This window comes from Leptinotarsa decemlineata, unplaced genomic scaffold, assembly GCF_025532065.1.
Source record: "Leptinotarsa decemlineata unplaced genomic scaffold, Ldec_3_MD MMD2_tig00000505_RagTag_RagTag, whole genome shotgun sequence".
Classification (NCBI taxonomy): domain Eukaryota; kingdom Metazoa; phylum Arthropoda; class Insecta; order Coleoptera; family Chrysomelidae; genus Leptinotarsa; species Leptinotarsa decemlineata.
Window position 1 is genome coordinate 17,054,038 of NW_027412549.1, and position 15,126 is coordinate 17,069,163.

At 38.5% G+C, this 15,126-nt stretch overlaps 1 protein-coding gene across 4 annotated transcripts in view; it reads right to left on the reverse strand.

Moving 5' to 3' along the window:
* Positions 1–15,126, reverse strand: part of LOC111505465 (tyrosine-protein kinase Mer) — a 38,487-nt gene continuing 23,361 nt past the window's right edge. For 3 of the 4 annotated variants that reach the window (XM_074174088.1, XM_023160274.2, XM_074174086.1), the window contains 2 exons: positions 7,451–7,641; positions 1–260 (listed from right to left, as the gene is read on the reverse strand). In XM_074174088.1, coding sequence (XP_074030189.1) covers positions 137–260; positions 7,451–7,641 — 315 coding nt within the window. In that variant the 3' untranslated portion in view covers positions 1–136. The remainder of the gene's footprint in view (positions 261–7,450; positions 7,642–15,126) is intronic. The other variant, XM_074174089.1, reaches the window with a different exon arrangement.

Consider the following 15,126-nt stretch of genomic DNA (forward strand, 5'->3'; position numbering starts at 1 on the left):
AAAAAGAAAACTTACTTATTATTGAGAATATACAATATGGCAAAAAAACGAATACATGAAATGCATATTTAAGGACTCTCGCTAATATAAAAAATAAAATGTATAAACTGTCGCTAAAAATTATACAAAACTGAATTTAGAAGTATTTTTCTAGATTCTTTCTAATGACTGTAAAACTAGGGCGGTTTTCATATTTCCTGTCCAGTAGATGATTCATTACAAAAGAAAATAATTCATCAGGACATCGTTCGGGCTTCAATCTGAAATAAAATAAAACTGGATTTAAAATATCAGACATAAAGAATAATAAGCAATCTACTCATCCTAATGTTGAGCTCAAATTAATGCCCTAATAAAAGCCTTATATTCAATAGTTATATTGATTTTGTATTCATTTGAATAGGAAACAAATTAAAATCATGGAGATAATTTATATCTTTCCCAAAAATTAATCTCTTCTGAAAATATAACCCTTTCAAGATTCCTATGTCTGGGATTTAATCAAATAAGCGAATGAATGTCATTACGTACTGTAATCAATGACATTAGAAGGTAGATTTAAGTCATTCGTGACGTAAATTCGTAATTTTGTGAATGAATTGGGTGCTTTATCTCGCAATGTTATCCTGATTGGTGCTGAGAAGGCACTAAGGCAAGTGTCTTATTCAGAAACATCGATGTCCACCGATGTCCGTATACTATATTGTGTAGGAATCCTGTTAATGATATCTGATTCAATTTCATAACGAATGTTTGGAGTACCAACTGAATCCAATGTTGATATAGTAGTTTTTTAGAAAGTATTTTTTCTTTCTAAATGAAAAAATGGATTATACAAAAAACACTCCTACCCATTCAGTTTGTACTCCAAACATTCGTTTTGGAATTGTATTAGATAGTATTCACGGGATTGCTACACAATATAATAAATGAAAGACGTAACATTTCACTTGTTTGTTTGTTTCGTAATGAGACGTTTGTTTTATTGCTTTTTCAGCACCAATCTGAATAACACTATAAGATGAAACACTCAATTCACTCATATAATCGCGACTTTATGTCAGGAATGAGCTGAATTCACTTGTGTCATCGATGACAGTAATAATAATAATAACTTTATTCCTATTTTTGATCATTTACATGACATCAGACATGTCATAAATAAAAAATATTTGAACAATAATGACGGTCCATATATATAAACATAGATCGGACACTCAAAAACAGCTATCCTGGAATGCCGTCGGTTAACGAATCCACATGTTTCTAGAAATGATATGAAATCGGAAAAGGTTAATGTAGTGAAGCTGCCGGAAAATAATTCCATTAAAATCAAAAGATAAATAGATAAGTACTATTCCCATACTGACTTCAATTTATGAGCCACCGGGCAGCCTATTGGGCATCATCACTACCGGGTAGTCGCTCCTCGATTGAAGGTAAAATGTGAATAAGCAGTGTTGGTGATTTGAGCAACTTGGCAAGTTTACTTGGGTGTCACACCAATAGGTGGTTCCACTTAGGTCTCGCTTGCGTTTACGCAGTTATTTTTATCACATTTCTTGGTTATTCACATTTTGTTTTCAATCGAGGACCGCCTACCCGGTACTGACGATGCCTAGTAGGCTGAAACAGCTGTCTACCGGTGGCACTTAAATTGAAATCAATATGGGATTGATCAGAAAAGTACTGATGGACTTTTGTCACCATCTAAACTAAGCACTTCTTTGATCTGTCGTATTGCAAACATTGTTTTAATAATTTTTCTGCAGACATGATGGATATGGGACTCCCAAGATAAGGTTTTATCTATTAACATACCATGGAGTTAGGGTGTTTCCGAAAGATGGATGTTATTAAGTTTCACTGTCTTTCTTAACGAGAAGCCTAAATGGACTGTTTTCCTATCCTCCATAAACGATTTTATCCATTCAAGAAGGAACCCTCTAATGTCCAATGTTATATAATTTACTATTTCACTGATTCAAACGCCTTAGCCAGTATGTAATGCATTCATTCGGTTATTTGATTCAATCCCAGCCACAGGAATCTTGTTTAATTCAAAAAGGGTATATTTTTAGGAGAGATCATTCATTTTTTCTGTATGAAGATGGGAAAGTAGAACGACAAAACCTTTTTTTTTCAGAAGTAATCACTCCTAAGAAGATACCTCCTTCAATTAAATCATTTTATTTGTTTTCAGAAAGATGAAAGAAATGTCAGAGTTAAAATTCCTAGGTAACTTATCAAGTTGGTTGAAGCCTTTAAAAAACAGCAAATTCATATGTCAGACGTTATTAACTCTGCTTAAATGCACAACACGTATTCATATTCGGTGTAAACTCATTAATATCTTTCTTGAATGTGAGTCTCAAAGATATATGGCGGATTGGCTGTCCTCGTTCATCTTTCACTGCCTGAACCACTGTGCATGCTGTTTTTGGCGAGTGCATTGGCTTGGGGTGTGGGGGTTTAGCAAACCGGCCATTGAATGCCTGCTTCGACGTAGCCCCGCTGGATACGGGAATAACAGAATCATCTGTGATTCTGTTATTCCCTAACTGAATGGCATCCCAACGATGGCTTAATCCTAAGGTGTGTGTATCCGTGCCGAGAGGATGACTGACACTGAGCCTACGCCTTTCGGCCTGGATGGTTACAGTGAGGATCAGGTTAGCGTCCATGGCAATGTGACCATAGCAATGTGACCATGGATCCATTGTCTTCGCTGCAGACAATGGATCCATGGTCACATTTTGGTTTTAGGTCTTATTCCTCCCCAGAACTTGGGCCTCCTCCCAGCAGGAAACTAATCAAACGAGTCACTCTAGTGTGCCCGTTAGAGTAAATAAAGCGGGACCGAGCGGAAATCCACCTATGGGGAGGCGTTCAACCAAACCTCCACCCAAACATAGGGGTAAACCACCGACTCACACCCAGCCCAAGGTCGGGAAAATAGGTGTTTCTCAGGAGAAGAAGACGGCCAACGTCTCGTCGAGAAAACCAGGGGAAAAGGCTGGACGTGGCTCTCTGAAAGCGAAGAAGAAAATCGTCTCGTAAAAGGGAGCCAAAAAACCAGCAGGCAACTCAGAGACGGCAGGTGTCCTCACCTCATAATCTGAGCCTACACATCTCTCGATTCCAGGAGAGGAGGGTGGAAGTGTCCTTAAGAACCCCCATCTTCTCCCTCCTCGAGTCGAGGAGTTCTAAGTGTGTAGCAATACTTGTTAAATTCAAGTGTTTGCAGGCACACTCACTACATGTCAAGGCCGCCTAAAACGTCCTTGGAAAAAACTTCAAGGATGAAGTAATCGACCTTGCCTTCCTGCAGGAGCCATGGACAGGAAATACAGGCCGAGTAACCGGACTGAGCAATATTCCTGGTGAGGTAATAGCGTGCCCTGGGGTGAAACCCAGAGCATGTCTGGTCATCAGGAAAGGTATTAACCATTTTTTGCTCACAGGCTTCTGCACCCAACACGTGGTAGCCATCCAAATTTCCCTATCAGGCAAGAAGGGTAAGAAGAATTTCATCACCTGTTCCGCCTACTAGATGACTAATCGACTATAGCAAAAGGAACAAACTACAAATAATAATGGGATGTGACGCCAATTCACACCATACAGCGTGGGGCAGCACGAATATAAATCGTAGGGGTGAGTTACTTTTTGATTATATACTAGGGGAAGAGCTATCTGTAATTAATGAGGCCTCGGATCCAACTTTTGTCACTAGTAATAGGCAAGAGGTATTAGACTTAACTATCAGCTCGCATTCTCTGAGCAACAAGATACACCATTGGTCTGTATCTACTGAACCTTCAGACCATAGATATATTCTTTTCAATATTGAAACAGGTCTAAGACCAGTAGTGGAATACCGTGACTCAAAATCTACTGATTGGAGGGGGTATAAAAACTCCCTCCAATCGTACTTTGAGGACGGATTCAGTACTATTCACAGTTGTAATGATATGGATACAGTAGCGATGCAATTTCGCGAAGCAGTGATCTCATCCTATCATGAGAACTGTCCACTGAGGTCAAAAGAGATAACCGCAACTCTTCTTGGTAGAACAAAAGCCTGGAAAGTAAAAGAAAAGAAGTTCGACGACTATTCAATCGAGTTAAAGAGTTAGGTAACTGGGAGCTTTATAAAACCACTTTAACGACATACAACAAGGAAATTAGAAAGACAAAGCGGGAGTCTTAGAGGAAGTTCCGTAAGAGTATCTCTGATTTACCTCGCAGCACAAGAATTCACAAGATTCTCTCTAGAGAGCCGACTGCTGAAATTGGGTCGCTTAAACGACCCGATGGAACATTTACGACCTCTAATAAAGAAACGTTAGAGCTTTTGATAGAAAACCACTTTCCTGGAAATCTGACTCTTGATAACAACAGACCGCCCATCTTCGAGGGCGCTAAACGCCCAAAAAAGAACGACTGGGACGTCGCAAAAAAGGTAATCACAGTACCGGCAGTTGAATGGGCTATTTGGAACGGAGGTGAAATATCTTGGCATTGTCCTTGAAAAGACTCACCTGGAACGCTCACTTACACAAAGCCAGACTGTCTCTAATGACATGTCGAAGGATTTGTGGTGAAACTTGGGGTTTAGGTCCCAAACAAATCCTTTGGATTTATGTGATGGATGTCAGACCAACGGCCCAAGCGAAGCTCTCTGGCTCACAGAGACAGGCTTGTCTGGCTATCAGTGGTGCCATCAGTACCACACCGTCAGCGGCCATGGAGATCCTTCTAGATCTACCTATTCTCCACATTTTTCTGGAAAGAGAGGCTAGATGGAGTGCATACAGACTTTTGCACATTGCAAATTGCACAAATCAATTCAATGCAGCGTGCAATAGACTGTTGGTTGACATTGAAAGTCACAGCATTCTAGAAATGACCTCCGACGTTATGCCTCCAACTGTCAACTACGAACTGCCTCATAAAGTACTATTCCCGAGTAGAGAGGACTGGATCCTCCGGGAGAAGTAAATATTAAGAGCAGATAGTTGTTGGTTCACAGATGGATAAAAAACACCTTCCGGTTCTGGTGCAGGTGTTTTCAGTCGCAGACCCAGGACAGAGTCATTTACCTGCCTAGGAACTCAAGCGACTGTATTTCAAGCGGAAATTTACGCTATTGATTCGGGTGCGGAGAAATTGGATAAATCCAACCTCACTCACAAGTCAATAAAAATATTCTCGGACAGTCAAGCGGCATTTGAAGCTCTTGACTCCTACCGAGCAACGTCTAAATTGGTAGCAAACTGTCAAAAACGACTCTCCTCGATAGGAAGACTCAACAGATTGTCTCTGGTATGGATTCCTGGCCATACATAGTGGCCTGGAAGGCAATGAAGCTGCTGACTCCCTTGCAAAGGAGGGTGCTGCAAGCGGCTTCATTTGACCAGAACCTGTCATTGGTATCGCTTTGGGCCACTCCAAGGCGTTTATTCACCCTTCGAAGCTTGATTCCAAACAGTTGTTGGACTACAGTAGGGATGAACTACGATGTCTAACAGGCCTTCTGACAGGACACTGTCATTTGAATCATCATATGTAGAGACTTCGACTGTCGGAAGACAGTGTGTGTCGCCTCTGTCTGGAAAATGATGAAACAGCAGAGCATATACTTTGTGCCTGCCCCGCTGGGGACCGAATCAGGTTCTTTGAGTTCGGCAGATCCATACTCTCACCATCTGACCTGAAAGAGCACTCACCATACAAACTAATCGGCTTCGTTAAGGACCTGGGTTTATTTGGCCAAGTGTGAATAGGTGTGAGTCACAATAAACCCTTGTGGGTTGCGGTGGAGGGTCGAATAGACCCACTCACTTTAGACCTACCTACCTACCTATATGTAGAAAATATTTGAAAGAACTTGTATTCAAGTTCACAACTACCGGTAGTGTCCATTACAAAAAGCCCCCAGATCATCCATCCATTCCGGAAGAACAGCAAGAGCAAATAATTGGTAGTAATTGTAATTGAGAGTAAAGTAATTGAGATGGTAGTAAATCCTGAACAGTATACTTATTTCGTCGCGAATGTTTGTGAGGTGTCTCCTACTGTGTGAAGACTTTTGAAGAGGAATAGGTATCAACCATACAAAATTAAAATTGTACACCAATTAACTGAAGATGACCCTGATCGAAGAACAGAATACTGCGAAATCATGACGGAAACCATTGCAAGGCATCCTACCTATCTCCACAATATTTGTTTTAGTGACGAATGTACATTTTTCTAAACGGCAATGTTCACAGACAAAATTGCCGTTATTGGAATGGCACCAACCCTCACGTTTTCCGGGAAACACATACCCAATATCCAAAAAAAATTTAACGTTTGGCCAGGAATATTGGGAAATCATATTTATTGATCAAAATTCAACAGGGGAACTGTATTTGAATATGCTGGAAACTACTGTTGACCCTCTCATCACTGAAATCGTCGAAGCGAATCCTAATGAATTCGATATGGATATTGTATTCCAACAAGATGGAGCACCACCACATTACTCCAGACAAGTAAAAAACTATTTGGATACCACTTTTTCCGGTCGTTGGATTGGCCGTCGAGGTCTTACAGACTGGCCAGCCCGCTCACCAGATTTGATAACTTTGAACTTTTTTAATTAAGCTATTTGAAGCAAAAGGTGTACGAAACTGAACCTGCTTCAATATTGGATATACTGCAGAGAATAATAAATATTTGAGGAAATATTGAAGTTACTGTGTTCGAAAATGTTCGGCGTGAAATATCGGATAGGCTGTTCATATGTCAAGAAGTTCAAGGCAACCATTTCGAGCATCTTCTGAACTGACCTCAAGCTTATTACCTCATATTATGTAGTTAAATGTCAATGTATTCAGGCAGTTATTAAAAGTTCTGTCTTTTGTGGTAGTTGAAGATATTGACATTATATTCTACGGTTGTGAAGCATTTGTCAGGAGCTTCAAAGAGATGTGTAACAAGACCCCCCTTTCCATTTAATATTTCTACCAGATGGCGCCCAGTCGCCATCTTGAAAGTTTCATTTGTCAATTTCACTTCAAAATAAAGTATTCATGCATTAATTTCATTATCCCCAACTTCAAATTTTCAAGTCGACCCGTTAAAAAATAAAGGGGGGTCATTAAAGAAAAGCACTGTATATTATAATTGGAAATCGTCCAAAATAAATGAACTAGGTACAATAAACCTCCAAAAATATAGATAACTTGCGAGATTTGTATGCTTCGATATTGATTTTTTTTAATAGCGCTAATTATTTTTTTTATTTAAATTATATAAAAGTTGCAAAGTTATCAAAACGAAATCGAAAAATTAAAAACGACTCCTGGAAAAATCAGTTGAAAATCTAAACAACTTTCACTAACGAGTTGAGATGATGTATCATCCTTTTATCGAACAGACTTTAACAGGTTATACTCACATTGCTGGATCGTCATAAAATCTTTCATAATATTTCAAAATATAGAGACCTGGAGCGTTACCAGTAGAAGCGACATAAACGGCCAAAATAAGTATTCCCATTGCCCAGACATCTGTTTGGTACCTAAATATATTGGAGATGCATGTGTCAGGAGATATACAAATAGCGCAGTTTTTCTTCTCATTCAATCCCTTAAAATGTAAAAAAAATTATTGAGAGAGCGGGTAAAAAAATATCCAATTATGACCAGGTGGGCAATACCACAGTTTGACTTTTCGGTTTTTTATATGAATTCAATTGGAAGTATTGGAAAGGGTTCTTCAAATTAACTGATGACATTCGGACGCCATCTAAAGCAAATTACAGAAATATTGTGCGCCCTTTTCAATACTCGTTACTGTAGATCAACTCATTTGCACTTACACAGGAGGCACCCAAATAAAACAATGAACACGGCTCACGTGGTTGTTTCAATATAATCAAAAAATATTAGAGGCGAAGATTCAAAAAAGTTACTAAAGATTCTCTACTTATCATCCGTGTCCTCGATAGGAATATTTAATAATCTGATCAGTTGAATGCATTGCAACTCCTGGTCATAATCCTATCTCAAAGGTCCCCACAGACGTAGCTCTTTTTCGACAGGATTACCCAACGTGCAAAACTGTTAGGGTAATACGGTCGGTGTGTGGCAGAACACCGTCGTGATTGCCGGCGTTCCAAATTATCTGTTTTGATCTGATTTTTCACGACGGCTTTGAACGGGATCGTTCAAGTCGGCCCCCGTATGTGGTAGGCAGGCCGTTAGTCAAGAAGTAGATTTTGAATATCAGTAGTGTGGGTTAGGTTAGGTTAGGTGCAAAGTGAGTGGGTCTATTCGACCCTCCACCGTAACCCACAAGGGTTTATTGAGGCTCACTATTCACACTCGGCCAAATAAACCCAGCTTCTTAACGAAGCCAATTGGTTTGTATGGTGAGTGGTATTTCATGTCAGATGGTAAGAGTACAGCTCTGCCGAACTGTAAAGACCTGATTCGGTCCCCAGCGGGGCAGGCACAAAGTATATGCTCTGTTAATGAGGTAGTCGGATAGCCAAGTTGCAAGAATCCCACCTTGATATCCACGACAACCTTCCCATATGAGGGTTTTTGCACGTCAGCTACACCTGACGATGCTAGATTCAGCCGTGCAGGGCTTTATCGCCTGTGGTTTTGGTGAATCCTCACTTGAGCGCAAAGGTTTGCTAACCTGCTCATGGGGGGTTTTGTTCCCCCACTTGAGACAGAATCTGCGTACGCCGCTCAAGAATTTGGTGCAAGGCGGGCTTATAAGATACCCCGCACTTGGGGAGACGACTCAGTCGTTTTTTGGCTGTACCGCCAAACCTTTTTTTTTAAGGTTTAGTTGTTGGATCAGGAGTTGGGGAGTTGAGAAGCTCTCGCTCCCCAACTGAATTTACAGGGAGGTCAGTTGGAGTCGTAAACTCGACATCCATCTCCTCTGTAAACTCGCTCCTGAACTAAATTTACAGAGAGGTCAGTTGGAGTCGTAAACTCGGCATCCATCTCCGTGACAAGGCGATGCTACGACGAGATGGTGCCCGGTATCTCAAAGGTTCCGTAGAGACAACTGATAGGCTCATTAATCCTCTCGGCACACACCTTAGGATTAAGCCATCATTGGGATACCATTTAGGGAATAACAGAACCACAAGTGATTCTGTCATTCCCGTATCCAGCGGGGCTGGATACGGAAATGCATTAAACAATTTATGACGGAATTTATTGAAATGTACAGAAACTTTTCATGTCTCGCATATCGAGCGAGTTTGCTGACAGAGATAAAAAGAATAAGGCGTACGAGGAGATGTCAACCAAGCTAACGTAAATTGATTCATCGGCAACAATAGAAATGGTGAAAATGAGTTGACTCTATTCGAGGAACATCTTTTTTTTAAACATGGTATACAGGGTGTCCCTGGACTTCCACTTTTCCTCTCGGGAATGTATAGATGGGGTCAAAATATCACCAGTACTTCATATAACTTTTTTTCCTAAAAGTCTTTGTAACCAAGTTACGGGCCCTCGAAGTTACAAAATGAAAAATGTTTTTCTTTGATAACTTTTCAAGTGAATATTCAAAATCATCCAAATTTTGGTAATTGACTAAACGAATGAATTCCGTCGATGAGCTTTCATGCAGGAGTCAGTTGTTTTGCTACAAAGTCAGGAACGGACTACCCCCGATGGTCCACACCCCAAAACTTTGAAATGACGGATATTTTTCAATATTTTTCAACAAAATAAGGTTACTTGGACAATTTTATGAATAGAAGTACTCGTGTGGAAAGTCGATCGGAGCAACGAGTCTTGATAAAAATGTAGTTCTACTCGACGACATCAAACCCGCTCGTCCACCATTATTTGAAATGAATAATTATCAAAGCAGAAATAATAATGATAACGTTAATTCAACAACATTTATAACAGGAATAATACAAAGTATGCTAAAATGAAGTCGTAAACAAAAAGTACAGTACCTATATGGAAGTTTAAGTCACAATTGTGATAGCAGATATTTTTTCAAAAGAAATATCAAGTTCTGTAGATTCGTGGTGTTTATAAACTAACAAGCTACTCTACTATGAAATATCGAATTCATTCCATATTTTGTATGTACATAATACGTGTGGAATAATGACGTTTCGTGTTGATCAGTTATCTGAATCTCATGAAACTCAACATTCGAATGTTTCAAATTCTTTTTCACAGCTAAACTGTTGAGGAGTTCCACTGATAATTATAATTTTATGGGAGAAATTCTTTAACACGAATCTAAATTTAGCTGAAGAAATGCACATCGGAAAAAATATTTACTATACTAATAAAAAGCAAACGAATGAACTACAAAAACGGCTGCACATGATCAGGTGAAAAATATCCAGGGAATAATTATGTTCCATTTCTTTCACAGATGTTGTCAAAAAAACCTTTTAGAAAGTTTTGATAAAAAATGAGAAACTGAAATGCGATTTTGTTTTGTTGAGTGGTGCGTTGTCATATGACTATTATTGTATTGTCAATATTCTATAGGATATTTTGAATTTTTTTGATATGGCCGAACAGTTTACATTCAATGAATATGCAGAAATGCATGTATTTTATGGACGAGAATTTTGTAATGCTGCAGAAGCTCGTCGTCTGTATTCCGAGCATTTTCCCAATCGAACGGTACCGTCAAGAGAAACATTCGAGCGTGTAGATCGCAGCTTGAGGGAGACAGGTATGTAATAATTGATAATTAATTTGAGCACGTTGTTTTATTTCGATATTATTGTAGGTACAGTTTTGCCAAAACGAGGTGGTGAGGGCGCTCCTAGGACTGTACGTACCGTTGTATTGGAGGAAAATATTTTGGAAGCCGTCGCTGATGATCCTTCAATGAGCATCAGAAATCTATCAGAACAGTTCCATACATCCAAGTCCACTATTCATAGAATAATTAGGGAACAACTGCTCCATCCATTTCACATCCAGAAGGTACATGCCATGACACCTCAAGATTTTCCAGCACGACTGGAATATGCCAATTGGTTCATGGATAGGCAAAGAGAGGATATGACTTTTATTAATCGAGTTTTATTCACTAATGAAGCAGGTTTCAGTAGAGATGGAGTTAACAACTCTTATAATCTCCATATATGGGCCGAAGAAAATCCCCATGGGATATTGCAAACCAAACACCAACGGAAATTCAACTTGAATTTTTGGGCTGGTATCATAGGAAACCATCTTATAGGAACATTCGTTCTACAGGACCGATTGAATGGAGAACGTTATTTGGAGTTCATTCAGAACGATTTGAATGGACTTTTGGAGCATGTTTCATTGCAAACCCGAAGAGATATGTGGTTTATGCATGATGGCGCTCCTCCTCATTTTAGTTTGATTGTGCGTGACCATCTGAACCATATTTTCCACAATAGATGGATTGGTAGAGGTGGGCCATATTCATGGCCATCGCGGTCTCCGGATTTAAATCCATTGGATTTCTTTCTGTGGGGGCATCTAAAAAGTCTTGTTTACGCTACACCTATTCACACAAGAGATGCACTGTTGAATAGAATAACATTACATTGTGAAGCCATACGAATCGACCCTGGAATGCTATTTCAAGTACAGAGAGGGTGTCTTCGCAGACTAAGAAAATGTATAGAGAGAGAAGGTGGTCATATCGAGCAGTTTCTGTAGCGGATTTTTCATTTCTGTTTGCTCTTGAGTTTCGTTAGTTAAACGTGTTTGCATTATATTTTACCTATCATTTCCATTTTCCTTAAAAACTAATATTTTCGAATAATGGTAGACATCTCAGGATAAATGTTGTTGAATTAACGTTATCATTATTATTTCTGTTTTGATAATTATTCATTTCAAATAATGGTGGACGAGCGGGTTTGATGTCGTCGAGTGAAACTACATTTTTATCAAGACTCGTTGCTCCGATCGACTTTCCACACGAGTACTTTTATTCATAAAATTGTCCAAGTAACCTCAATTTGTTGAAAAATATTGAAAAATATCTGTCATTTCAAAGTTTTGGGGTGTGGATCATCGGGGGTAGTCCGTTCCTGACTTTGTAGCAAAACAACTGACTCCTGCATGAAAGCTCATCGAAGGAATTCATTTGTTTAGTCAATTACCAAAATTTGGATGATTTTGAATATTCACTTGAAAAGTTATCAAAGAAAAACATTTTTCATTTTGTAACTTCGAGGGCCCGTTACTTGGTAACGAAGGATTTCAGGAAAAAAAGTTATATGAAGTACTGGTGATATTTTGACCCCATCTATACATTCCCGAGAGGAAAAGAGGAAGTCCAGGGACACCCTGTATAGCTCTACAGGTTTCGGGTATGATGTGTCCCAAAGCTTAAGGAGATATTATCGCTGAAAATTTCAAATATCCGTAGCTTCTTCCGGTAGCGATAAATCTCAAAGTAGATGTCAGACGTTCATGGGGGTATACTTTGTCTCATGAGAGTGTCCACTTTCTTGATTAAAGGCGTTACTCACCTAAGTAGTTCTAGGTACCTGTCTTCATCCATTCTCAGAGAATTGAACCAATCACCTGGTTCTTACTGCAATTCCTCCAATAAGTTAACGTGAGAGAATTGTTTCCTATTTAGAAACTACTCTTTTGCCCATTTAGAGCGTTTTCTCTCAGCATATTCAACTTTTATCGCTAAAACCGCAGCTAACGCCACTGTTGTCTCCATTACAATAATAATACTGAAGGAAAACTGAACTAAGCATTGTGAGGGTACCACCACGGTCCGTGATTGCCCGAACAGTTTTACGTTACAGGATTACGTCGGGTAATCCTGTCGATAAAGAACGACTCCTGTGGGGACACAGTATATAAGTACACACCAGTAAGTTCACTCTCCGCCATATTTGGGTCAAGATTCCCCACCTCGAATTTTATGCGCGGCCGAACTAAAGCGCAACCGACTGAATCTGAGGCGAGCCAAATTGAGGCATGGAATATTATTACAGAGTGAGTCGTTGTAAGTGGTGGTTTTGTATTTGTGTCTAGTTTCAAAATGAGCAAGTGTCAAGCTGTGTGTTACTGTAATTTGCAGGGTGATGTCGTCATCCATTTTTTTCGATTTCCAATTGACGAGAAAAGATATGTTTTTCTATTATTCATTACGTAAGATTGAAGTAATGCACATGCAGACTTTTTTTATGAATTTGATTTGATGAAATCGAACTTTACGAATAGTATATGCCTCCAGTTCCACTGGAAATCCACAAAGAAAAATAATTGTTGAACCACATCAAGTTTTGATTAGTATCTGTAGGAAAACAATTACTTCCACTGAAATCTTTGCAAAACCGGTATCAAATGTATATTCAAATGAACTTTTTCGGAGCCTACTTTCCATTTATATGTTCCAGATAATCTACTATGAATAGCAAATATGTCTTTTCTTAGATTATGTCATCAATAACAAAAAACATTAGAATTTCATTCGATTGATACACTTCATAATTAGCAAACTAGGCAACCGAAAACCAAGAAATCTGTATTGTATATTGAAGTTTTGATTTACAACAACCAACCCAATAATTAAAAAAAATATATTTCAGAAAAACGACTCAAAAAATGAAATTCTGCAAATGCCTTAGTAGTCATGGCAAAAGGCATACTTTCGCACTGGAAACAGCCTGTTGCATACTTTTTTACCAATTCATCCACATCAATACTGGGTATAAAAAGTATTGTGATTGAAGCTGTTAGGCAATTGTCAAAAATTGGATAGGTTATAATTTTTATAAATTTGCCAGAAAAGATCTCGAAGTGACTGTAGAGCTGCCATATTTCTTTTCTGATGAAAAAAAAAATATTTTACATCTGCTGAAATGTGGCTGAAACTATTTTTTCGATGACTTTTTGAAATTCGATGAATATTCAACGACCAAAAGTCATCTTGACAAATTCAAATTACCAGAGCTTTCAAAAACACATTTACTCTTCAGTATTTCACACAGGCAGAAGGAACTAACTGTCTAGAAGATACTAGTGAGATTCTATCTAGTATTACAGATGCAGACATAAATAGATTCTTGAGGAAGTTACAAAAAATCCCTATAAACCTTTGAGAGTAGAGATGAATGATTATAGAACTCTAGCCACTTCAGAAGGCAACAGCCTGGGCTATGTTTGTGGATATCTTTTGAGAAAATGTTTAAAGAAACATTCATGTGAAGTATGTACAAATTTTGCCACACTGAATGAAACAAATGTATACCTATAGTCATTTCAAGGCATATAGTAATAAAGTTGCCAAACAGTTTGGAAGTTTACATATGCCTCCAGATTCATTTTTACAATGTATCATTCATCTAGAGACAGAATTTCTTAATCATTTCAACAATTTATGTGCCACTGATTGCATAGGCAACCAGCTCAAAACAATGTTTTCAAAAATCAACATTTCTCACCCTTGTGATAATTTTCTTTGGATTATTAATTTTCTCTTTTCACAAGGGCAAGAATTTATTATACTTTGAAATATGCCAATAGAAATTCGAAAACAAAAGTTAAAAATAAAAAATCAAAAACTCATCATTCTGAAAAACCTTCAAAATATATTAGCATAAGTTTTTGACCTAAATTGTATAATCTTACTATATAAAATATACGTTTATTTCACCACCTTGTCTTATTTTTCATGAATTCCTAAACAGTTCACAATCATATGATACATTTATTGGGAGCTCCTCGTAGCAGATCATGGTCACATATTTTTGATCGAACCTCGTACAGATGTGCACAACAGCTCTCCTGTCCCGCCACATGCCAGCAAAAAATAAAATCTCGACCCGAAACATCAAAGATACCGACGGGGGTGAATTTACTTCTGTTTACTTATGTACGGTGGTGGGGGCTTTAAGAACCATGCGATCCAAGATTCCAGCAATCTTTGTCATCAGTTTGTAGGATCTAGGTCTAAGTGTTACGATATTCTAGTAATTGTTCAAAGACACTTCTGGAATCCGACTGTGGTTTCTATTCCTAAACAATAACTTCAACTATAAGCTTGATTTCGATTTAACCCAAATTACAATCCAAGCCTGATTTCGCGTTGGATTTTTTTCAATTTCCCAAT